The sequence below is a fragment of the Toxorhynchites rutilus genome, chromosome 3 (genome assembly GCF_029784135.1).
Source record: "Toxorhynchites rutilus septentrionalis strain SRP chromosome 3, ASM2978413v1, whole genome shotgun sequence".
Lineage (NCBI taxonomy): Eukaryota > Metazoa > Arthropoda > Insecta > Diptera > Culicidae > Toxorhynchites > Toxorhynchites rutilus.
This window is the reverse complement of record NC_073746.1, coordinates 163,713,202-163,740,436: the sequence shown is the minus strand read 5'-3', so window position 1 is coordinate 163,740,436 and position 27,235 is coordinate 163,713,202. Positions and strand designations below refer to the sequence as shown.

Genomic DNA, 27,235 nt, shown 5'->3' with positions numbered 1-27,235 from the left:
TTTCCAGCCTGTGTAAACTCGCGTCGTGTATGAACAAGCTTTTCGCTTACATGTTTCCTTTTCCGCTGCGGCGTAACTAATCCATTGCCGCCCGAGCGGCGGTTCTCCGCCGACGACAGCTATCGATATACTTTGTTAAATTCAAATCAACCGCACTCTCTTACACAGGCGGTGGTGGTGGTTGTGGTTTTATGGTAATTCGAGAATGATTCTGGGTTAAGTGGTAGCGGTGTGTTCACTGATTTCGCTGACATTGAGAGCAATTATTCTAACCGCCGAAGCGGCAATGTGCAACCGAGGGCGAAACCGTGGAAGATCGCTAGCTGTTATTATAGAAAAAAAAACGTCTAGACAATGTGGAGTGCGGAGCGTCTCCAAAGCGCAAAGCGCATTGATTTTCGTACCGTGAGATTTATCGCCCAAGTCCTGTTTTGGAACGAACGGGGGAAAACATTTGATCCTCCTACCAGCGTTTGCCGGAACTGACCAGACGGAAAGTCATTTTTCATTTTTTTTTTCACAACGTACCTAAGCACTCCTCCGGTCAGTGTCCGTAATCCTAGCCGCCACCACCAAATGAAGCGATAAATCATAGCCTCAGGTCCAGAGAAAACTTCACTCACATATGTCCGAAGACTGCGTTCAACAGTCGATGCTCGAAATTGGTATCGTATGTCCGCTAACTAACTTTTATGGAATTTCAATCTGAACAAAGTGTGTCTGTATGGCATGGCAGTGTGCAGGAGGTGGCGCGTTACAAGCAGGCAGCGCAGCTTGTGGAAAAGACCATCCAACCTGCCTCCTGGAAAGGGTCCAATCACTTAATTGCTTTCCAAGCTTGTTTTCAGCTTTTGGGTGTTTGACTTTCACTTCTTTGAATATAGATTGCGATCGAGTTATGATGGCAATTTTCATATTACGATGATAGAACTTTGTTCAATTTCTGGGTGCACGCGTCGTCACGTGTGGCGAGAAAGTTTCTGCTGGAAGAGTGTTTGCGAGACACTTTGTCTTCTGGAATTTTGCAAAGTTTGGGACGGTAGCTTTATAGTTTTGTTTTCTTTTGAAGCAAAAAAGATAAAAAGTTTGCAACGTTCCCAATCCTGAATTTGAGATTTTATCCAGCATATTGGTCAACCGAAAAAAAGTATATTCCGATTTCTTGTTCTGAAAATGTTTAATTATAAAAAAGTGGACTATAAACTAAGGTTCTATCATATGCGTATAAATATCCAATGAATACAAATTGATAGAAGATATTTTCCCAATCCGAAAAACTACTAGTATGTACGTAATTAAAATCAAAGACTGACAACATTTGAAGATTCTTAACATTTTATTTTTTTAAAATATGTAAACCAAGAACATATCAGCCTCTAAAATATCACAAACATCACAATGTGCTATAGTATACTCACAATTATGATGAGAATTAAAATTGACACTTACCTGAAACGAGAGAAAAGAGCATTATGAATACACATGAATACACATAAATACACAGAAAAAATTATAATTGGGGGGCTCAGAATGCAAGGGTGTCAGAATCTCATCTATCGGATTGTATATCAAACTTAAATTGGAACGTTTTTGCAGTTAAGTTATTAACTAAATAAAAAGTTGATGAAGAGAAATCGATCAAATCATTTACACCCCTTTCATTCAATTGTTAGCGAGTGCAACATCACACTTTCAGCTGTTAGATTGAGTATATTAGACGTTTTCTTAGTAGGTTGAATGTGTTTTCGACAAAACTATTCGTAACCTATGAAAAATTAGGCTTGGAAATTTATAGATTTTAGAACAAAACAGACTATGGGAAGATTATTGAGGATTATTTAATATAATTGATGCTCAAGCAGTTCAATGACAAAAAGATCTGCAATCAATGACTTGAATCGACTCAATGACTCGGCAAAAATAGTGAAGAATCTCGCAGCATCGAGAGTTTTTGCTGTTTTTCATAAGGCTGCGATTTCTGTAGCACCTGGAGATGAAATCCTCAATCAAAGTCGCACGTTTTAGATTCTATTAGTTGCATATTGTTTCTTTATTGTGTTTATAGACGGTGTTCAGCCAGACCGGACTAAGTAATACATTTATGATTTCGAGTACCGTTCTGAATCATATTTCGGACAACACCATATTTCGGACACATTGTTCTAATATCTTGAAATACTTAATGCACTGATGATCTATCTTCTATATATATAAAAATGGATTTCTGTCTGTCTGTCTGTCTGTCTGATTCTTATGGACTCGGAAACTACTGAACCGATCGACATGAAAATTGGTATGTAGGGGTTTTTGGGGTCGGGGAAGGTTTTCGTGATAGTTTGAGACCCCTCCCCCTCTCTAAGCGGGGCTGCCATACAAATGAAACACAAATTTCTACATTACTCGAGAATTAATCAAGCAAATGCAACCAAATTAGGCATCTGGAGGTTTTAGGGTGCAATAAATTATACTATGATGGTTAGATACTCCTCCCCCTTCTCTTAGGGGGGGGGGCTGCCATACAAATGAAACACGAATTTCTGCATTACTCGATAATTAACCAAGCAAATGGAACCAAATTAGGCATATGGAGAATTCAGGATGCAATAAATGTTTCTATGGTGGTTAGATACTCCTCCCCCTTCTCTTAGGGGGGCTGCCATACAAACGGAACACAAATTTCTGCATTACTTGAGAATTAATCAAGTAAACGAAACCAAATTCGGCCTATGAAGGTTTTAGAGTGCAATAAATATTTTTACGGTGGTTAGATAATCCACTCCCTCTCTAAGGAGGGCCGCCATACAAATGAAACACAAAAGTCTGCATTACTCGAGAATCAATCAAGCAAACGGAACCAAATTTGGCATGTGGAGGTTTTAGGATGCAATAAATATTTCTATGGTGACTCGACACTCCTACCCCCCCTCTTTTAGGGGCTGTCATACAAATGAAAAACAAATTTCTGCATAACTCGAAAACTAATCAAGCAAATGAAGCCAAATTTGGCATGTGAAGATTTTAGGGGCACGAAACGTTTATGGTGAATGGTCACTCCTCTCCCCTCTCTAAGGTGAGAAGAGGGAAGGGGTCTGTCTTTATTCTATCATATTCTCTGTATCAAACATTTATTCCATGTAACGGAGAAACATGTTATTTGCAAGTGGTTGAAAAATCTTGATCGAGAATTGTGTCTGAAAATAATCTGTTATTATATTGATGAGTTTTGGTAGAAGTACTAGGAATTTTTAAGTGAAAGGTAAATTCAACTCGGTCGATTAGAAGATCAATCAATGAACAATTCTGCGATTGGACTCATGAACTTGCGCTTAGTAAAAAAAGGTGAATGTTTGAATGTATTCATAACTAAAAACAAATTTTGGGCGAGACGAAGTTTGCCGGGTCAGCTAGTATAACTATAAAATTAATATCACAATTGCTTCTCCAGAGTAATCCCTTGGTTTCACTATCATTTCAGATGAGAGCTACATTTGAATTATAACATAATCGGTAAAAATCTGACAACACTACTCATTATCGTTTGTGTTTGACGTTTTCTTAGCGTGAGCACGTAGAATTTACCCGTTCATAAATATTTAAATTTCTCCCGTGTTTCATCAGTTCTCATCATCGTTAACAGTTTACTCTGTTTACTTGGCAAGTGTTTCGCAGTTGACTATAGCATATAAACAAGTGTAATGCAATTTTCGTCCAAAAAATACAAAATAAAGTGTCGGAAATTTGAATTCAATCTGTCCGAAATATGATTCAGTGTCCGAAGTTTGATTCTTATTCGCTTCATTTGAAAAGCATTTTATTCGATGATATTTTTATGTATCCAATCAAATAGGCACCAAAGTAGAAAGTTTAAAAGCATATTGAACTAATTTAATAAAAATATCAATCAAATAATACCTGTGCATTAAGTTTAGATCTGTTTTCTGTAGCATATGCCTTAAGCGTCCGAAATATGATTCAGAACGGTAAATTGAACTCAAAGTTTGAAGTTGTGTTTTTTCTAGTAGCTTTCAATCATTCTCCCCAATTGTTTTTGTACAGCTCTTAGTTATTCTTTAACAATGTCGTGTAATTATAATTGTGCAACAAAATCGGGGTTTTCAAAGAAAAAAATATGCCAAATGTCTTACATGAAACGTCGAGACTGAGGTTATTTTACGTAACAAATCAAAAAAAAATCAGAGAGGCGTTAACCGAATTGACCTATATACTTTTTCCCCCTTTTTCACAACTTTTGAACTACATGGGCTGAAAAGTACCGGGATTTAAAATGAAATCAATCGTTTTCGGCAAAGTTGTATTTATTCGTCAACATAGTTTCCTTCAGGCGCAATACACTTGGTATAGCGAGTTTCCAACATTTCGATTCCCATTCTGTAGTACGAAACGTCTAAGTCTTCGAAATATGCCTCAGTGCCACTCTGCAGACTGCCTATTGTACTCAGGAGTGTAATAATAGATCCACGTTTCATCCATAGTCGCAAAATGTCGAAAGAAGTCCACTCGATTACGCTTCACAACGCCAAACCGGCTGTTGAATCATCAACGCACCGCTGTTTGTTGGTCGACGGTCAGCAAACGCGGCACCCATCGCGCGGATAGTTTTTTCATGTCCAAAATATCGTGCACTTGTTCTTTTTGGAATGCCTACGGCCTCAGCTAACTCGCGTAACTCCACTTTACGATCGTTCCAAACGAGTCGATGCACTTGTTTTACGATTTCTGGATTCGTAGTCTCTTTTCGCCACCGATAAACTGTTGTTCTCGAAGGAGCAGAAGTGGAATAACATTTCGTCAACCACTGCATTGATTGTTCAGAAGTTTTCCCATCAAAAAAGACACAGAAGGGTCTTCCGTTAGGCTATCTGTTGATTTTGGATATGTTTGAAGAATTCCATCGTAAAACTCTTTGATAATGATTTGGTGGCCCTGAAAAGGGCCGTTTTGTTTGTTTGTTGAGTATTGTTTGTTAACTCCACCAGCGTTTATCGAGTGATGATGACAGAAGGTTGGTAAACAGTCGTTGGATGGTGCGTATCAGATAAAAGATACCGAAGTGGAACGAGATATGATGAAAACAGCCCTCTGTGATCCTAGCCGAGATGGCTCCTTGTTATGTATGGTGGAAATAAATAAAAAAAACTCACCAATGTAATAGAAAATAAATACCAAAACCGAACACATCAATTTTTCTTTAATATAGAGAAAACTTATTTGAAATGGAAAAGGTACCTTTCTTTCATATTTTTTTACTTTCTGAGTGCGAGTGCGAATTTTAATTGGACAACACCTAATACTATATGTAGAGCATATGGGAAAACACTTTTTCTAATATTTCTTCACTTTTCTAATTTTTCTGCCGCATTAACTTTCCTTGGGTGAAAATGAACACAACAAGCTTAAACCTAACAACCCGATATCGAGCAGGAACAAATCTTGGTTATTATTTATGAAAATTGAAATAGATTGTTTTATATATCAAGTCATTTTCAGCACAACTGCTACCATATACAATTTTATACTCTCACTTGTGCTAATTTTTTCACAATGAACGATTAAAATTGAAATATTGAATAAATATCACGAAGCAACCAACATTCAAGTTCCTAATTAAAATTTCATTTGCTTGAATGTATCGTATCACTCACCTTACTTGCATAATAAAAATGCCTCCAACATGCATATATTTGCAATGTCGATTTCCCCAAGCACCTCGATTTAAAATCTCTGTTAAAGAACACATTTCGGTGGAAAAAAAGCTCCTCCTACTTTCATGTATTTGCAATGTCGATTTCCTCCAGGCAACTTGGTTTTGATGTGTCTGTTAGGGAATACATTTCGGTAAGAACAAAAGCTCCCCAAAAGTACTTTCATGTATTTACAATGTCGAATTCCCCCAGGAAGCTTGGTTTAGATGTCTCTGTTAGGAACCCGCCGCATGTGTCGTCGATTTCGACCAATCAGAAGTGGGTATTTCCGTTAGGATAGGGGTTGAGATTTTTCAATTGTTCGATAGTTAGTTTTATGACAAATATTATTTTCTTCAATATAAAAATTTGTTTTTTTTTATCCAGTTCATTTATTTGTAAGGCTCAATCGCATAAGCTTTGCGGAGCCGCTAGTTCAAGGTTTGTTTATACAAAGTTTCAACTAATTTCTATGTTTAGTAGGATTCGACCGAATACTCGCGGTTTACTCGAGGTTAAAAGGGCAACATTTTTGTGGGACGGGTCAGGTTGGGGATATGGATATGAGGTATCGTTGTCTCAACCGAGGGTTGCCGCACGCACTGTAGTATTGTGCATAATGACCAGGGATAGCATCTGGTGTTCGACTAGCTGTCGAGGGTGGGCGACGGTGAGATGGGGGGACAAGACAAACAAACTAATAACGAAAAAGAAAAACACAAAAGCATTAAATACTTATACTAGACCATTTCACAAACATATAGATCAACTGCATATAGCAGATGTCGCGAGTTCCCAACACGTCTCTAACAGGAACATAGGGTTGTCTTCCTTGGACCTCAAGGGCATTCAAAAGGTACTCTCTGGCTGCGTAATTATCCGTGCATTGCCAAACTGCGTGATCGATGTCATCGTAACCGTTTCCACACCGACAGACGTTGCTTTGAACAAGATTTATTCTGTGGAGATGCACATCTAGCGAGTAGTGGTTGGACATAAGTCTACTCATTACACGAATGAAGTCACGACTTAAGTCCAAACCTTTGAACCACGCTCTCGAAGAAACCTTTGGAATAATTGAATATAACCACCGCCCAAGACTTCCAGTGTCCCAATCGGTTTGCCAACTCAAGAGGGAACTCTGACGCAGTAATTGGAAAAATTCATCGTATGAAATCTGTCTATCAAACAATTCGCCTTCCTGGGCACCCACCTTTGCGAGAGTGTCCGCCTTCTCATTGCCAGGAATTGAGCAATGAGAGGGGACCCAAACAAAGGTTAACTTATAAGATCTTTCGATCAGTGCACTCATCTGCTGTCTCACTTTTGTGAGGAAATAAGATGGGTGCCTACTAGTTTTCATCGACTGGAGAGCCTCAAGCGAACTGAGACTATCCGAGAAAATGAAGTAATGGTCTGCAGGCTTGTTGGAGATCATCCCCAATGCGAAGTCGATTGCTGCCAGCTCAGCAACATAAACGGAACAAGGTTCTTGAACAAGAACAAGGAAGGCGCTTGAATTTTCATTGAAAACACCGAAGCCAGTGGATCCATTGAGGCGAGACCCATCAGTGAAGTATCTTTTCATGCAATTGACTTTTTGGTATATTCGGTTAAAAATACGGGGAATGAAAGTTGGTCGAAGCTGATCTGAAATCCCAAGTATTGCTTGTTTCATCGACAGATCGTATTCAATTGAGGAACTGCTGATGGTGAAGTGAGCACGGTCTGGAGTAAACGATGGAAGACAAATATCTGATGAAATAAAGTGATGATAAATTCTCATAAACCGAGATTGTATATTTAGATGAAGCATTTTATCAAAGTTTTCAATCACAAGTGTGTTCGTGATACCGCATTTCACCGGTATTCTGAGAGAAAGTTCCCAGAATCGATAAAAAATTGTTATGGAGTGCCGAAATCGATTGACGCAAAAATCTCATCAATCCATCATGAAATGACTGAGCAATAAGCGTTAGAATTTGGACAATTTTCACGATGTGCTCGATTTTCGATTTTCAATTTTTGCCCCAAAATGTTCCCGAAAGACGTAATCCTACGTCAAAACAATGTTTGATCAAAATACGATATTCATCTTTTTCCATTTTCTCAGATAGTGACATTTAAACAAATGTAGTTATTGAACAAATAAACGAAATATCATGAAACTTCACACATAAGCTAACGACAGATGAACCTCTCGTAATGAATCAATTCATTTTTAGTGGCACCATCTGTTGAAAAATTTCAGCCCATGTAGTATCAAGCCTATGAGATAGTCTTCTTTGAAAAAATATTAAACTTGCGAAAAAAGTGAATTTTGTTTTCGTAATTATTCATTGTATTGTAAAAAAAATTACACTTTTTTACTGTTACAGTATCGGCACCATAAACACCATTCCGGTGGTCTTGTTTGCATTTTTACCTTTATAAAAGGAAAAGTGTAAAATGTACCGATTTTTCTCTTTGTTGACTTCCATTGTTAACACCCTGTAACTCACAACTGAATGGCACAAACATAAGACAACAAAAGATTTTTGTTAGTATGGAATGCCTCCTTTACAACGAGCCTGAACTTGAAATTGTATAATCGATATTACGTGAGATATTGAACACTACGAGGGCAGTCCAATAAGTACTTAGCCTACAAAAAAAAAACAATTTTTTTTTGGAAAAGTGGCGATTTATTTCTCAACATAGTCTCCTTTCAGCTCGATACACTTGACCCAGCGATGCTCCAACTTTTTTGATCCATCTGAAAAAACGTTTTCTCGAGGTCTGCAAACTCATATGGTCGTAAGCAACTTATAGGTCTCCTCATACGACTCAAATTTCTGCCAAAAAAAAAGTCGAACGGAGCCAAATCTTGAGAATACGGTGGATTGGGCAACAGTTCCTAGTGCAATTCGACTAATTTGGCCGTGGCGACGGCAGAATTTCCATTTTCTAAAATCCGCGGACAGGCCCGCTTCCAAACACGGTCAAAACAAAACTACGAGTCCGATTCGGCTGAAATTGTGACAGAAGCCGTTTACGAGAATGTACCACACGATAAGCAATCTTTCTCGCGATGCTTTCACCATCGGACGATGAGACTAAGTACTTATCGGACCGACCTCGCAAAACCAAGAAGATAATGGATTACTTATTCCACAACCTAAAATGATAACCATCAAATTATCTCGTAGCAAGTGTATCGGATGACTATATAGTACGAGTAACATTCAACGATGAGTGAATTGAAGTATCACTCCCGAAGGTTAACCTTCTAAATAAGCTCAGTCACCAAATCAACATCAATCAGCAGCAACGAACCGATGATGTATACGGAGCTACTTCATTTCTTGTTCACGTCTTACCCTCTACATCCTGTGATTAGATTTTATCTCACACGAAAATCATTCATTATTCTACCGTCGGTAAAGATTAGATATCACACAGAAACGAAAGCCATTCGAAGGAACACATACTCTTCGCAAGCCATTCTCATCCGGAGAAGCGATATGCCCCCCATGGCACCGATGACGATTTAATAACAGGTTGTTGGTCAGAATGTCACCCCTGGCGTGGGTTTTGCATGTTCGGTTGAATGCATAATAGTCCCACACTGGTCGGTCGGTCCCTCCTCCTCTGGGATACATAAAGCTTAGCATGGAAACCCATTACTGATGCAGTTTTATGTCGTTTAAACCCCATACTGTCGCTCCGAAATGCTCGGGCTCCCTCTAGTTAGAACGAGTCACAAGTACCACGGTAATAACATGGCGCCCGGCAGTGGCACTAGACTAAGTGGCTAATGGTATGGCGGTATTACGGACAATTTATTAAAAGTTTGTTTATTGTTTTATTCATACAATGATTATTATCGCCTAATAGATGCAAGCTAGATAGCGGGTGCATAAGGAAGGGGAGGTAAACCAAAACAGGAAGAATGATCTTGGTCAACCGTATTCGTCAAAACTAAGGATGAAATGTTTTTCGAAGAGTACTTTTTTGACGTAAAACTACGTCTTTCATTAAGGGTGCCAAATCAGAAAACAGGTCACGTTTTTACGAAATAAAGTTAACGTTAATAAATATTTTTGCCGTGAACGGATTCTGGCGATTCACATACCAAACGAATCGGAAATTCTCTAAGATTTGTTTGATATGCTTTAGATTACAATCCCATAGCAACGAGCAACGAAGGGGAAATCGTACGATGTAAAATCTCTGTGAACAAAGGAAAAGAAGAAGAACGAAGGGGAACATTTGCCTAGAGTATAAACAGTTGATCTTGCTGAGGCAAACTTCATTCTTCTTGAGGACACCGACTGGACAGCACCGTTGCTGGATGAGCTGGACGGCGAGGGATCGAGTGGTTTTCTCAAGGCAATGGGGGTGGAGGAGTAATATGAGGAAAGAGTAGAGTTTCCCAAGGGCCTTTTTGAAGGCTAGAGACGAATGAACTGAAGAAGTTAAAAGTCTCTTTAATTCAAAAAGGAAAGGAAGGAAAGTCAAACTTCCAGTATCGTTCTAGATACAAAAAATATTAACATCATTTGTTCTTCCTTGTTCTTCCTTGATGCCTCTGGCATTGCAATCATTGCATCAAACTGAAGCCGTTGCATTAATGTTTTGAGCTACACAATTGTGTAGGGAATCATCAAGCTAGGCTATCGTCAGCTCACCAAGAAAATAAATGTTCTGGAATTTTGTCAGTGATTTGGTTTCACATGACGGTAGGAAAACTCTCTCCACAAAGGATGACAGCTAAGCTAATCTAGACTGGCAATATTAACAGAAAGGCCTTCTGATGAGAAGAGCGCAAAACGGAGATAAGTGTGTGTATATTTAGTTGCTTCAAGCCATCAATATATGGATAGTTGTGTGCGTAGGTGCGTGCTTCATAACCCGTACGTAAAAATAGTGCATCTTCGCTACGCTGGAACACCATTTGTAATGATAAATAAAAAAACAAGGAGGGAATTATTTACGCTGGGGTATTAGTAATGAATCTCTACTGAGGCAAATATTCAGTCTTTTTCCAAGCAGTTAACATTGTTTGTTTCCTGTCATCATGAATGCTTCGGTGGTGCCTTTGAAATTGCATCAATGCATTGAACTGACGCTATGGTGAAGCAGGTGTTAACATTGTGCACCGAAAAATTATTTGGGGAATACCATGTTATTTAAGAAGTTATAATAAGTCATTAATTTATTTGGGTTCGCGTGCAAATAGAGTGTATTTCGCTTATTTAGTCACCTGTTAGGAAATACATTTCGGAAGGAACAAAAGCTCCCCCTACTTTCATGTATTTGTGATTCCGATTTCCCCCAGGCAGCTTGGTTTTGGTGTCTCTGTTAGGGAATACATTTCGGTAGGAACAAAAGTTACCCCTTCTTTCATGTATTTTCAATGCCGATTTCCCCCAGGCAGCTTGGTTTTGATGTCTCTGTCAGGGAACACATTTCGGTAAGAACAAAAGTTCCCCCTACTTTTATGTATTTGCAATGCCGATTTCCCCCAGGCAGCTTGGTCTCTGTTAGGGACCCGCCGCATGTGTCGTCAATTTCGACCAATCATAAGTGGGTATTTCCGTTAGGATAGGGGTTGAGATTTTTCAATTGTTCGATGATTAGTTTCCTGACATATATTATTTTCTTCAATATAAAAAATTGTTATGGAGTACCGAAATCGATTGACGCAAAAATTTCATCAATCCATCATGAAATGACTCAATATGTTCCCGAAAGACGTAATCCTACGTCAAAAATTGCGTTTTTGCCTCAAAAATCGAAACAAAAACATCCACCAAAATTTTATTTATCAAAATATCAAAAAAAATCCTACGTTCGATGACAGGAAATTTTGTGGAGAATCTGGAGAAAACTATTTCATCAAAATCGGATGGACCGTTCCAGTGGTAGAACTCCCACCAGTTTGCAAAACATGGTTTCGAGAAAAACGCGGTTTAAATTTTTGAATCCGCGCTCCTTACGCAAAGACTGAGGTTCACTAATTGGCTTGTAACTTTGGAACGGAGCATCGGACAAACCTGAGCCAAAAAATACAGTAAGGTAGACACCCCAGAGAACATTTTAAAAGAATTTTTTTTAAAGTTCCACAGTGTTCATAAGAAAGACTTCAGCACATTTACTGGTCTAATAACAGGACACTGTCCGATCAAATACCGTCTTAAAAACATAGGTTCAGCACAAGATGATATTTGTCACTTTTGTAATACCGAAAGCGAAACCTCGGAACATTTGCTCTGTAACTGCGGAGCCCTTACAAGACGCAGACATGAATACCTTGATAAAGCTATTGCGGAGCCCAAGAAAATTAAGTGTGCATCGCCGATCAGGATTATAGATTTTATCAAACAGAGTATTCCTGATTGGCACCTATCTCGCCATAGCTTTTAGTCTACTCCTCCTAGTAGATAAGCTTGAAGTGTATTATGAAAAAAATTGGCTATACCACAATAGTTCAAAATAATGGACGCAGTGGATCAAACCCAACAGGGGAAAACATTCAATAGTTATCTGATTGATCCATCGAATCATTCGCAATAAAAAGCGAACAGTTGTGGACTTGTGGTACGATTGACTAGGAAGAAAATCCGAAAATGATAACAACTAGCAAAACATTCGGTGAACTTCATTAGAGTCGCACCGAACGAGACAGCAAATTTGGTCCAATGGCCTAAATTCAAAACACTTCCAGCCTGTTACAACAGGCAACAGGATGTCCCACCGGTGCACTAAAAAGCGTGCAACATGGATCGAACAATGTATATGCAAATTGCGTTGATATTTTCCCTCCCCCATTACGGACCGGCCCCGGATACGTGTCGACGCTCGCTGTCGGTATAATAGGTAGTTAACTTGTGAGCCAAAGCGGAAAATTTCGAAAGCACACACAACACAGCCCCTCGCTGGAAGGCAGGATGGAAGGCTTTTTCGCGTTCAGTTTATTCTCCCTCCAGGTTTCTGGGCCATTGAATACATTTAATGATTTATTCCCGCAAGGCAAAGGGCCACCATTGTGTACAAGTGCACCGTTAAATATGAATTATGAGCAAAATTAATATTATTGAGCACTATCATGCGCTAGATGAGCACCGGCGCATGGTGTCTAGAGTAGCGATGGCACGTGAATTGAATGAGAATTTATGCAAAGGACACGTGGCTAATCATCCAATGGGTGCACTTGCATAGATTGCCGTCCCATTCCAAATAGCGCCAATACCATTGCCGGAAGCGAGAAACTATAAACACTTCATTCTTTAATTAGCTCGTACTTCAAACAGAGCTTGTTACCGTCCGTAGAAGACTTATTTGATTCCAATTAAAATGGATGAAGCTAAAACAAAATGCAGCGAACTAATTAGCATAGCGGAGAGTAGTCAACGTGTCAGCGTTCATTTCCTTGCTAACTAGTGCTGTCTTCGCAAACGACATTACTTCTCTGCACAACCTGTTGAACATGCTTCGCAACACTATCACGTTGGAAATCGTAAACTAGTGCTGTAATCACACCCACCTCGAGCCACTGAGAAAAATCCTCCAATCGGTGGCCAACCATTGGTTGGGTTGCTGATGGAATTCAACGAGGCATAGCCCAATGGTGGTGGGTGTCACACGATGCATGTAAGTTGGTAGTTGGGAAAAAAGCAATTAAAGCACGTTATCATTAATTTTATCTAAAATGGATTTTCCATTCAACAGCCGGATGCAAAGTCGGGGACATACCGAGCAAGTATCCAAATCGAAACGGGAACCAAGGAGAGAGCTGCGAGGGGCATTCAACTAGGTCAAACTAGGTTGTACATGCTGGGTAGCTGCTACCTGTTGTGTGACTTTTGGGCTACCGTTGTGATAAGGAGCGGTGTTCTAGAAGTAGGTTGCACCCACGATGAAATCAACCGTTGCAAGTCACCATTTTTCCGATCGCTGCTCACATCTGAAACACCGCTTCGCCTTCGGTGACAGAGCAAGTGGCAGTAGAGCGATATTTTAGCGTATTGATTGCTTTGACAAAATAGAAAAAATATGTAAATGGATTGATCTATGTTACCGCCGCGGGCTGTACACGAGTCAACTCCACCTACTTTATAATGGGTTCCTCCCCCTGCACTAGAACAGCTGTGCTATGACTCGAGGGAAGGTGTGACTAACATTCGGGTAGCCTTTCCCTCTCCCGCACACGAAGCACACGTCCATACGCACATTTGGGCTTCTAATCTTTGACCGCAAAATGTCAATTCGAACAGACTTTCAATATAACGCGTATAATTAAACGAAACATTGTGTATGGACCGGCCAAAGTATTAATTACTTTTTTATTGATAGGATGGGCGTTTGCTGAAAACTAATGACATGTAAATAGCGCTAGGTCCGGTCCGTGCGATAGCAACAACGATAGGGAAGCCACGTAAATGGTCCCGTTTGAATCACCGCATCAACATCGGAATGGATTGATTTTACAGCCCGGTATTAACCCTGGGATTTAATTGCATCTAGTTACTGACAAGTGCCCCCTCCAGCAAAGTCCAGGCACGCGTCAAGACGAACCGAACCAGAGGAGTGAATCAAGCAATGATTTATTTTTATGAAAACCATATTTTATGCTCTATAAAATGCATATAATTTATGGCCGTTTGGCCACGGTCTGCTGCAATCGGCACTTGTACTTTGGTGAGTTTATTCTAGCTGCGTTCCAGATGAACACAGAAGTAATGCAAGTGGAATGTCGCCAGCAGTGTGTGGCAAAATTATTTCTCTGTGAAACGGGGAAGATTCTTGATTCAAGCGAGAAAAAGGCTACAATGATTCATTCCTGTTCATGCACGAACTACTACAAAATTATGTTGTGTTATTCGAAACGAATTAGTAGATTGAATGTGACTGGAACCTTTACAACACTCGATTAGAATAATACCTTCATACTAAAGTATGTTATTTTCTGAAAGCATGAATATGCATTTTAAATTCAAAATAACGATAGTTTTTTCGGTAGCAGGCAATCCAACGCCATAGAGATCTGCGCCAATCTAAAAAAAAAACAAAAATCATGTTAGTTTAAACATTATTATTTTTTTTTTGCTGAGAACTGCCTAGGTTCGGAGCAAACCAATTTCTTTGAGATTAGTCTGATATGCTATACTGCTCAGTTCATAAATATTTTCAATTGACGAAAATTCGAAGAATTCCAGTATTCCCATATGTTTATCCTCTGCTTTTCGGTACTTCCAAAATAGAGCCAGCATAAACGAGGCTAGGCCAAATGTAGCGACGATAATATGAAAAAAAGGAGGAATATAGTCAGAAGGTAAGATTTTGCGACATCTCCATTAGACTTCGCAAGAACATCATCACCAAAGAGATAATCCATCAACTATATGAGGTTAGGGAAAAAGTAATCCATCATTTTGGGGTTAAATTCAAAATTTTATGTAACAAGCTTCGGATTGTCCAATTTAGGTCAAATATGCACCGTTTTGTTGTGAAATTTGTCGCCATTCTAAAGGTAGCTTCATAATGCCTCTCTCGTAGGACGAATTTCATGCCAACTCGACTGACCGTTGGCAGCACCATCTCAGATAGCAGTGACACATTGTGGGTGTAAACACAAGGGTCTTGTAAGCAACTTTGCATACTTGAAAAATTCAAAAAATGAATTAGACTAATGTATGGATAGGGCCAAAAAAAAATCTTTTCACAAAAAAAAATTAACTCAAAAACTATAATACATGCAAAATTCTGGTCAAAGGAAGAAATGTAGGAGAATGTTTGAATTTTCATAAAAAAACCAAAATTTTGTTGAAAAAAAAAATTGGTGAAAAAAAAATTATTTCAAAAATTAGAATTAATTTTTCTCAAAAATGTATTTTTCTTAAATTCTCAAAAAAAATATATGAATAGCAATTTTCAACAAGTCGTCCATACATCGGAAGATGGGCACTTTTACATGGAAAAAGTTTTTCTGACAATAAATTTTTCATGTTTTCTTTTAAAAAATCACAACTAATCCTAGTTTTGTTCAAAGACAAGATAGCGATATGGTGCATTCGACAAAGTTTTAGATCTTATTAAAATAAGAACCAGGAGTTCGGCTCCTTTAAACTTATGTAACTGAGCCTGTAAAAATAAACGATTTAATTAAAAAAACAATATGAACTTTCGTCGAAGACGTCAACATTCTATCTTTTGTAGTTTCTGGCTTATATGGCATTTTTGTCTCCATACAAATGTATAAATGTATAAATTTAAATTATCGCGATTTACATGCTCTACTAACTTTTTTCTATTTAGAAATATTTCAACAAAATGCCAAACGCGAGATTTAACACGCAAAAATGTTACAAGTAAAACATTATTTTTTCAGGGGTCTCCACACAAAAATGCCATATATTCCAGAAACTATTAGGTGTACCGATAAGTTTATTCGGTTTTACAACAGATGGGGTAACTTGATTATTATTCCAGAGAATCAAATTTCCACACATTCGTTGGAAAGTTACTGTCATTGCGCGTCTTTTCCAGTATATGTAAAAAATTTGAAGCGCAAACAAGCGTTTTTGTCACTTCGAATATGTCGAATATCATACCAGAGTGTTACTTCATTACTTCAATATGAAGAAAAAACCTGCGGAAAGTCATCGAAATTTGGTGGAAGTTTATGGAGACTATGCTCCTACTGAGGGAACGTGTCAGACGTGGTTTGCACGGTTTAAAAGTGGTAATTTTGACTTGGAAGACGAAGAACGTTCCGGATCGCCAAAAAAGTTTGAAGATGAAGAATTGGAGGCTTTACTCGACCAAGATCCGTCACAAACGCAACAAGAACTGGTTCTGTAAACTCCTAAGACGAGTTGCCATGAAATTGAACTATGTGGCCATTTCTGAACGCCTCCAGTCAACAACTAGCTTCAAACAGTTCAGTTGTAGACAGTAGAGATCTGAATTTAGTGCGCTAAGACAAAAAAAATTAAAAATCAACAAAAAAAATTAATTGCACGTATTTTTCTGTTACAGTATCGACACCATAAACACCGTTCACAATTTCAGCGGTCTGGATTGCATTTTCACTTTTATAGAAGAAAAAGTGTAAAATGTACCGAATGGAAGTCAACATTGTTAGCACCCTGTAGCTCAGAATTGAATGAAACAATAAAAAAAACAGCAAAATATTTTTTAGTGTCAAATGTCAGCTTCACAACAAACATAAACTTGAAAGTGTATGATCGATATTACGTGAAATATCGCTCACTACAGCCAGCCATCGAGGTAATAATGGATTAATTTTTCCCCAACCTAATATGATGCAGCGTCAATCGCAGAACAGTAACAGAAAATCCGAACCGAACCGTTTTTTTCTTTCTCTATAATAGAAAATTTCAACCTTAAGCTGGTTCGCCTCTTTGACAGATGTGTGTAGTAGCGGTGAAATCGATAACAACGGCAGCGGGACGAATTTTCACCGTCAATTTTCCATTGAAGAACAAAGCTTTCATCGCTGGTAAACAAATGAGCTTAAAATCACTCCCAAATTCATACAAGCTCTCTCCCGACGAGAAGAAGAGAGAGAATATATAAAAATCAATTCGCTACAATAAAAAGCTAGATATTACTTGAGATAACATTCAACTTTTTAGAATAACTTTGTAGTGAAAGTTTTGTTCACCCTGAAAAGAAAAAAACTTCATATGCTGGCAGAAGATTCAAAGTTTCACAAATGATATTTATAATACATTCTGTCAAATTTTTACCAAAAATTAAACACAAATTGCTTTATTTATCATCAAAATTTATCATCGCCTTCGAAATAGGCCCCTTCTAAAGCAATAAATTTTTCCAACGAACAATCCAGTCAATTGAGCGAATTCGTTTTTATGTCTTGTCAAATGCTGTCAAAACGGGTCCCACGAAGCGGTAATTTGGGTTTCGGAAATTGGAAAATATCTGTAAAGTATGGCGCTTGTTCAACCAAATTCGTGCCATTATCATCACAATGATCGATCGATGGTCTGATGAATTATCGTGGCGCGAAATCCATAATCCTTCCACAAATCTGATCGTTTGCAATGAATGTTCTCTCTCATGTCCAAAACATCAACCCAAATATAACGAACGGTCTCGGTGAGATATATTTAATTCACGGGCTATGTTTCTCAAACTTACATGACGATTTACGAGCGCTATCCCTTGAATTTTGACGATGTTTTCATCAGACGAAAAGGTAGATGGTCGTCCTTGACATGGCAAATCATTCATCGCTTCTCGGGCGTCTTAGAATGCCCGCGTTCTTGACATAGTTGAGCCATCAAATGTATTCTGAAACATTTTCAATGTTTCGGCAAAAGCAATATTGTTTGCGACACAAAATTTCCCACAATATCTTTGACCAATAGATTTATCCATCTCAAAAATCACCGAGCAAAAAAAGTTAACTTGTTCTTGATGACGCTGCAAACAGTCTGAATGACAAATCGTGCTCAAAATCAACATTAGGATAACAGATTCAGATAAATGTGCTTCGGGTAAACGTGTTTCAGGTGAATGATATTCAAGTAGATGTTACACCTCAGAATATTTCATCGATGTTATTTCTTAATTTATAAACCCAATCGATCAATTATTAACATAACATGGCTATTCGTACAACAAAACTTTTTAATTTTGAATTGAATTTAAAAAATCAGTATGCTGCAGACAGAAATTATTTTGAGTTCTAGAAATGAATGTAAGGGAAAATCTATGAGATCAAAACACCGAGGATATTAAACTAGCGATCAAAACATATTTCATCGAATTTTAAGAATAACTCTTTAGTAGAAAACATTGGTAGTCCTGAATAGGGCTAATGGTTTATGTTGTGTTGTAGAGGCACTTGAAGTTGACTGTTTGATGATTCATTCTTTACCTCGTGTGAACAATGAAACTTATTATATATCGCAATTTGTTTGCTTATATTAATCCATGCATTCTTCCGACATTCTTCCGGAATGGAAGGTAAAAGTGACGAACCAGCCAAAAGTGTTGAAAGTCACTATAATATAGAAAAAAAAATCACGAACGCTACCTACGCGATCTTTCTTTGGATTTAACACACACTCGGTCAAATGCGATTATATATGTGTTCCACCAGCAATTTTTTTCCACATTTTTAGCCACTTCAATCTATCTTTGACGACGTATAAAAGCAACCATTATGCGTGCGTATGATGCGAAATGCAGAAGTACTCTCCACCAGACGGCGAGAAAATCGGTGCGGTGTCTCTCAATCTTGAATTTGAAAATGCGAGCAAAGTTGCAGCACTGTGTGCGATATCTTCTACCCACATCGAATCTCCAATGTTATTTTGCTCTTGGGCTCTTCATCGATTGCTGACCGCTCGCTGGCTCGCTGAAAACACGAATGGCTCATTCATACCCAATATATAAAAGGTGTGTCACATCAAATTGCATAACGGAAAAAACGCTATAGAAATTCGCCCAGTAGACCGATACTTTTGAAAATTTTAGACAGTAAAATAAAAACTATTAAACAACTTTTGGCATTTTCTTTTTATTCATACTTCGAGCCCAAGCCCGTATGCTCGCCCCTTCCTCTTTACCCCGTCCATAAGGTTCTGTACAACGTCAGGTTGTAGTTTTTTTTGAACAGAAACCCATTTTCTCTTGAAGTCCGCCTCCGATTTGACAACTTTTGGGTTCTTCCGGAGGGCCTGCTTCATAATCGCCCAATATTTCTCTATTGGGCGAAGCTCCGACGCGTTGGGCGAGTTCATTTCCTTTGGCACGAAGGTGACCCCGTTGGCTTCGTACCACTCCAACACGTCCTTTGAATAGTGGCACGAAGCGAGATCCGGCCAGAAGATGGTCGGGCCCTCGTGCTGCTTCAATAGTGGCAGTAAGCGCTTCTGTAGGCACTCCTTAAGGTAAACCTGCCCGTTTACCGTGCCGGTCATCACGAAGGGGGCGCTCCGCTTTCCGCAATAGCAGATCGCTTGCCACACCATGTACTATTTGGCAAACTTGGATAGTTTCTGCTTGCGAATCTCCTCCGGAACGCTGAATTTGTCCTCTGCGGAGAAGAACAACAGGCCCGGCAGCTGACGAAAGTCCGCTTTGACGTAGGTTTCGTCGTCCATTACCAGGCAATGCGGCTTCGTCAGCATTTCGGTGTACAGCTTCCGGGCTCGCGTCTTCCCCACCATGTTTTGCCTTTCGTCGCGGTTAGGAGCCTTCTGAACCTTGTATGTACGCAGGCCCTCCCGCTGCTTGGTCCGCTGGACGAATGAACTTGACAAATTCAGCATATTGGCGACATCCCGGACCGAACTTCTCGGATCACGTCTAAACTGCTTAACTACGCGCTTGTGATCTTTTTCACTGACGGAGCATCCATTTTTGTCGTTCTTCACCTTCCGGTCGATGGTTAGGTTCTCGAAGTATCGTTTTAGTACTCTGCTGACCGTGGATTGGACAATTCCCAGCATCTTACCGATGTCCCGATGTGACAACTCCGGATTCTCGAAATGAGTGCACAGGATTAATTCACGACGCTCTTTTTCGTTCGACGACATTTTTCCAAATTTACGAAAAATTGACAGTGAAGCATGGCCAACGTGATCTATACACTCTTATCTGATTATAAGCGAAAGCTGAAGATATAATTCCTAAAAATTAAATTTCTACAGCGTTTTTTCCGTGATGCAATTTGATGTGACACACCCTTTAATCAAGAGGAGCTTCACTTGCAATATTTCCTCCATTCACAGTTCCGGTACAACGAATGTGACATTTTTACTTTTAAAATCAAGATAGCGACAATGTGTATTCGACAAAGTTTTAGATCTTATGAAAATATGAACATTTGTCGAAGACGTCAATGGCGACTCCTGACGTTATATGGCGACTCCTGAAAATATAATGTTTTAATCCTAGAATTTATTGTGTGTAAATTCTCCCGTTTGACATGTTCTTTACATATTGTTGACATGTTAATCGTGATAATTTCCACACAACCATGTTTCGAGTTAAACATAAATAGTAATTTTCCAAAAAAGCAATAAAAAGTTGTACCGTTTTGTCTCACATTCCGAACATTTAAGCTTCGATGGTCATTATACAGTGTCTCATTACTCAAAATGGTACTCTTTCGCGAAACTAATTTGATTTTTGGATACAATAGAGCCCTCTTTTTCATTTGACTGCAATAAAATTGATTTACAAATACATATTCATGGTGAAAAACTAAAAATATGTTGAATCACTTTTGCCTCAAATTCCGAACACCATTTTTGTCACTCCGAACATCATTCCGAACAGCAAAAATGCAATTATATTAAAAAATCATAACTTTTAAACTACTAGACTAATTCATATTATCGATATATCAAATTAAAGTCAAGTAGTCTTTTTTGGAAAAATGTTACGCTCGCAAAAAATGGATTTTGCTTTTGTAATTATTGACTGTATTTGTTTCTTATAGTTTACATGGTTTCGGCACCAACTGCACTATATCAGTATCGATACCTGTAAATGATGTTAAAATGAAGTCTATAACCCAAAGAATGTCAGGATTTTGAATATTAAATTATTTATAACATTGAAGTTCAATAAATTCTAATTAAAAAATCAAGTTTTCGCAAACATACGTAGAAACTTGATTCATATTCCGAACACTAATTTTAATGAAGATTTCTGCATAAAATATAATTTTATGTTACCCATTTATTTTAGATTCTTACCATTTCTAGCACTTAACATGAAAACAACAAAAAAAAATAGTTAAAAAAGCTACAAAAATTTAAAAATTAACGATGCTTGTTTTTTACAGAATTTGCTAACGCAAACATTTTATCATTGGGTTTAACTGTCACTTTTTTGCAAATGCTTAATATTATAAATTATAGGCTGTATCGATACCAATGAATGATGCCAAAATGAAGCCTGTACCTCAAAGAATATCTGTGTTTTCATTATTAAATTATTCATAAATTATTCATATTCATAAAAGTTTAGTAAATTTACATTTAAAAATGAAGTGTTCGGAATTTGAGACTGTTCGGAATATGAGACAAAGCGGTAGTTAGGAAAACTCATTCCCTATAGCAATGCCCTTCTTCCGATGTATTAATGAATTGTTGCTAATTATATGGGCTATTCATTTAGTTATTCTTAGAGTTTGAAAAAAAATCATTTTTGAGCAAAATGAACATTAATTTTCTAAATTTATTTTTTCAATAATTTTTTTAAAATTATTTGATATTTTCTAATGCAAACATAAACAATTACCTACATTTCAGTTCCCGACGAAAATTTTGTAGGTCTTATACAGCGAAACAGAGAAATAGCGGAAAATATCAATGTAAACACCATTTCTGTAGTGAAAATCGTTGTAGAACTTTTTTTTTCATTACCATAAGTAAAATATACCATGATGGAAGAATCACAATCGTAAAATGCCGGATTACGAGCCACTGGACCAACGATTGTTCCACATTTTTATCCCCTTCCAGGCTTTCTCGGGGCTAGCCCTCGAACATTTTACGTGACCCATGTTTTTCTAAATTGATTTCTGCGCGAAGCAACTTGATAGTTGCATTCTTGTTATGCATTTTCACAAAACTATACTTCAGTTGTATCTTTTCTCGCACTAACGTGGGTTGACACTGACTGTTAAGGGTTCACGGCTGCTCGGGTGAACTCACGAACGAGAAAATCGCAAGTGAGAAAAATGTTGTATTGTGAAATAGCTTGAAGCATCCCATGCACAATCGAGGGGTACGATAGTGTATCAAGCCGATTCAGCAAACAAAAATCGAAGGACAAATTTGATATATTATTAGTCATTCCGTAGCCATTCACAACGACTAACCGCATGACAATATTTACCGTGCCGAGTACACCCATGTACCCAAATAACGATTATCTTATCAAGCCACTCGATGGCTGTCTATCAGCCGGAATGCAATCTGGCACGAAACGCGTGTTCCGAGCTACTTACCAACGCGTACCTCAGTTCACGTCAATCACTCGCGAGGGATGCATTTCATTAAGTCTAAGCGATATCACAAGGCTGCACGCGATGCCAATCTGGCGGTTCTCAAGGAGGCTAACCGGTGGGAAGCGAACGCACCAGACGAGGGCGGTATGACTCCGCTGCACTGGGCCGCCCATGAGGGACACTCCGAGGCGGTCCGAATACTGCTGGAGCGAAAGAGCAGCGTGAATAAGGTGGACGGCTTTGGAAATTCGGCGCTTCATTTGGCCGCCGCCAGAGGACATCAGAAGTGCGTTGAGCTGGTGTTGACCAAAGGTGCCAACTTGTATGGACTGGATATTAACCAGTGCACAGCGTGTGACTTAGCAAGAATTGGAGAATGGGTGGAAGTTGTGGAGTTCCTGGAACATCGAATGAAAATGTTGGAGGAACGAAATTCAAAACTGGTGTCTAAACTGAGAGCAATAGCGAACAAGAAGTATGCCAAATTCAAACATAAATATCCTACGGGGAGTAAAACGGCGGGACTAGATGAAGATAACGAGTTCGGTGAACATCTTAACACAGTGGGAAACTCACAATATTCTGAACTGGAAGTAGACGACAGCGATGACGGATTGGATACTGAACAAAAGCAGCAGACGAACCTAATCGACCTTCTTCACCACAAAAGCAAATGTTTAACATCGAGCACTGGCAAAAGTATATCCCGATCGTATTTGGTGTTATCTCAGTTAATAAAAGAGCAATCCATCAACCAGACCATTGTCAACAATGTGGAAACGCAACAGCATCGGAAGCCTATCAAGAATGATGCAGAACATAAGGATGAGGATTTCGATACGGAAAAGGAGGCATCCTCAACCGGAACCGAAAATTCAATGCTAACGTTCCTCAAAATATATCATCTCGAGCGGTTTCACAAACAACTTCAAGATAAAGAAATTGATTTGAACGGTTTGATGTCGATGACTGAGAAGGATATCAGAACGTTGGGCCTTCCACTTGGTCCCCACCGAAAGCTCTGCTTTGCAGTGGAAGAATACAAATCTGCACAAAAATGGGCCGGAGCATGAAAAAGGATTCGTCGAACCTTATTTGGCTGCCGATAAACAGAACAAAAATCCGCGGAAAGCAAGCTTTCCTTCACCATCATAAAACAATTTGTCTCGCTCATTTTTTCGGATTCTTTGTCACTTAGCTTATTTTGCGCACGATGGTACATCTTCAGCTAACCCATTTCAAATCATTTGCGAAGAGCAAGTAACGGAAAGTGGGATATACAGCAGGAAAATTCGAATGGGCACGCATAAATGGAAGCCTCAATACACGCGCCAACAAAGAGGCCGATCTTCGTAAAAGCTCAATCATCATCAACGAATCTTCTGTCGTTGTTTGCGACTCAAATATAGAGGACGGATTATTCTCACTGCCATGTTAAGGAAGGAAAATTCACTGCGTCACAGATCCTGTCCCTAGCCCCAGCCCAGGAGGGGGGAGGTGAGGACCATATTGTCACAGATAAGCAGTAGACGAACGAAACGAGCAGATGTCGTGCCAAACAAAAACCCTCCCACCCATGGTGGACATCGGGGAGAGTAAAAGGACACTCGCTATGCCTGAGAAACACAACACAACCACTTTTCGTGCTCCAATAACCACAGGAGCGAAATAAACCCGCTTCATACTTTTTCCTCTAGCGCGCTTCATGACCGTATACAACGATATTACAGTTTCTATTTTCTGGTTTCATATTTGTGATTATTCTTAGTTTGTCTGGCACAGAATGAGCGATGGACGCGTGTGTGCAATAAATTGAGATGTCAATAAAATGGTGATTCTGTGAAAGCCTTAAGCCTCTCTCAGTTTGTATGAATAAAAAAATGAAACTCGTGAAGGACAGGGATTTTCTTTTATCCGTGTGGATCGTTGAATGCATTATGCGAGTTTTATCTTGTATGAGCCAAAGAAACATGTTTAACGTAGGACTACGTTCAACAGAAAGATATAGCAAAGCAACGAAAGGTTTTGAATTTTTATAACTCAACCATTTTTTTGATAGATTGCCGAGATGTTTGCATCAATCGATTAGAAATATTACCACGTAACACGTATGATAAAGAATATATATTTTTTCGTAGCAAACTAGAAATGGCTGAAAATTAATTCTAAACTTCTCAAGCTTTTTTGAAGACTACGAGAGAGTTGTGACCAAATCAAGCAAACCGTCGGCCTATTTCTGGACTATCAAAACATTCTGATAAAAAAATTTGACCGAAGATGATCATAAAATCTTGAATCGAAATATAACTAGATCGGTTTTCATAATGATACGATACGATACGAATGATACATGATACGAATAAATATTTAAACTATACGAACAATTCCATTGGGATATTCATCACCAAATTATTAATCATGTTTTAAATTAAAATGTTTACGTTATCAGAATTACTCGTTATTATAAGTACTTCAGAACTTTGTTGCTAGTTGTTGTATTTGGTCTAACATTTGGTTGATAGCATTTGGTCTAACTCATTCAAACCCATGGGTGATAATCAATTTAAAAGCGTGTTTTAAGCGTTATCATGCCACAAAATTATAGTAATTTTTTAGTTTAATCCATGGACATAAGCTCAAATTTTATACTAAAGATTCTTTTAGAAAACAATGATGGCTGCCAATCCTCAAATTTTGGTTGAAACTATCAAAAGCCGAATCAAAACAAATCGGAAGTAGATGTAAATTAATTTTAGTAACGTAATTTTAAATTATGAGAAAAAATATGAAATGGGGTATCCAAGGCACACCCGCATTGTTAACGTAGTACTACAAAAATATAGTCGGCAAAAAATTTAAGAATAAATCCATACAGGTCGGACTCGATTATATATGATTCGATTATATACAGTTAAAAAATAATAATACCTAATTTAAATGGAAAAGAAATTTTTCAACGTTAAAGAGAAAGTCCAATGGTTATTATAAGTACAGTGAAGTAAACATCGTGATTCCGGTAGATTCTAGTTGAAGATTCATCTGGAATTGTTTATAAAGATATTATAGCGTAAATAAAAAAGATAGGAGTTGAATGTCAAAGAACGAATTGTAGAGCGGTTAGAGAGCTTTGATTTGGTTGACATTCAAGTGTATTAAATATTTTTTGGATAAAATAAAAAACAACACCTTAAAACCACTAGCTTAAAAGTTTTTTACTTCTAAAACGTTACTTAAATCTCCTAATTTGGATGTTTAACAACTGTATCCTGTATTAAATTTTCTCATATTTCAAATGGATGCGGCAGTATTATATACAGGATTCCATTATATAGTACAGTGAAAAGAAATCGGAGACTGTATATAATAGAGTCCACCCTGCAGTACAATTTTCATCATCAGTTTCCCACCAATGAACACAGCTCTCACCATTTAAAAATACCTTCTTTACATCCGGCTTGCAATGCGCTGCTTTCTAACACTACTTCGAGTCCGGAAACAATGCTTGAATTCACAAAAATCGAATGATCGAATAAGAAAGATTCAATAATAAGTCTAAACATACTCTGAAATTCAAACAATCATTTTTCGGCAAAAACAACATGGCTTTAGAATACATCAAAATTTTACAAATAACTCCTTTGTAGAAAAACATCGCTGCGGCATTTTTCTGTTAACATACACATGATCACAGGAGGTTATATGTTCGTTCCACCACCATCATTATTTCTGATAAACAAAACACTAAACCTGCTTAATGGTAACTATTTCAATCTAATTTGGCTATGCGCAAAAACTAACGACAATATGTGCGCTTGATGCAAAAATATTCAAGTGCTTTCCACCAATTTACTTCACTTTTTTCCAAAAATGGTTTATTTCAAAAATTCATAACTTTTGAAGTACTTGATCGATTCAGATCATCGATATATCAAATCGAAATTATTCTTCTTCTAAAAAAAATACGCTTGCGAAAAAATTTGATTTTGTTTTTATTATTATATATTGTATTTGTTTTTTCTAGTTTACGGGACCAAGGGCGCTATACAGGGAAACTTCGATATAACGTACCCTCGATATAACGTTACTCGATATAACGTACACATTATCAAAGTCCAAAAAAATATTTTTTTTATATTTTTTTTTTCTGAAAAAACAATAAACTATCTGCATTTTGAAACTACAGCTTGTATTATAACTTTAACCAATCCCGAAATACAACTGTTTTGTGATTCCGGATTCTAAACGAATCAAACTTCAATCAACAGAACGAAGGGAAACATCATGAGAAAATTTGGCTTCGTCTTCTAATTGAATCCTTACTCAAACAGCAACACAATAAAGTAATATAAGCTATGTTTCAGAGTTCTTTATTATGCTTCGATATAACGTACAATTCGATACAACGTACAATTTTGAAAGTAAAATGTACGTTATATCGAAGTTACCCTGTATTTTTAAATATTTTTGTCTTGGAAGCTGAGGTTTTTTTTTTAAATAACATATCCAAAATCAGAGATGTGTTTTGTTTTGC

General features: G+C 38.0%; 2 protein-coding genes and 1 long non-coding RNA gene across 4 annotated transcripts in view; 2 read left to right on the top strand and 1 right to left on the bottom strand.

Annotated features, from left to right (window-relative positions):
• The window catches only part of LOC129775980 (follicle-stimulating hormone receptor), a 429,827-nt gene that overhangs the window by 194,926 nt on the left and 207,666 nt on the right, over positions 1-27,235 (bottom strand). The gene's annotated exons all lie outside the window — the stretch shown is intronic.
• LOC129775984 (uncharacterized) overlaps positions 1-27,235 on the top strand; it is a 154,574-nt gene that overhangs the window by 98,056 nt on the left and 29,283 nt on the right. The window lies entirely within an intron of this gene.
• LOC129775982 (ankyrin repeat and SAM domain-containing protein 4B-like) lies at positions 22,709-25,749 on the top strand. The gene has a single exon (XM_055781293.1). It carries the CDS (start codon positions 22,743-22,745, stop codon positions 23,775-23,777), a length of 1,035 nt encoding a protein of 344 aa, XP_055637268.1. The 5' UTR covers positions 22,709-22,742; the 3' UTR covers positions 23,778-25,749.

Excerpts from the sequence above, each read along its gene's own strand:
- LOC129775982 (XM_055781293.1), top strand. The coding sequence starts at position 22,743 with ATGCATTTCATTAAGTCTAAGCGATATCACAAGGCTGCACGCGATGCC.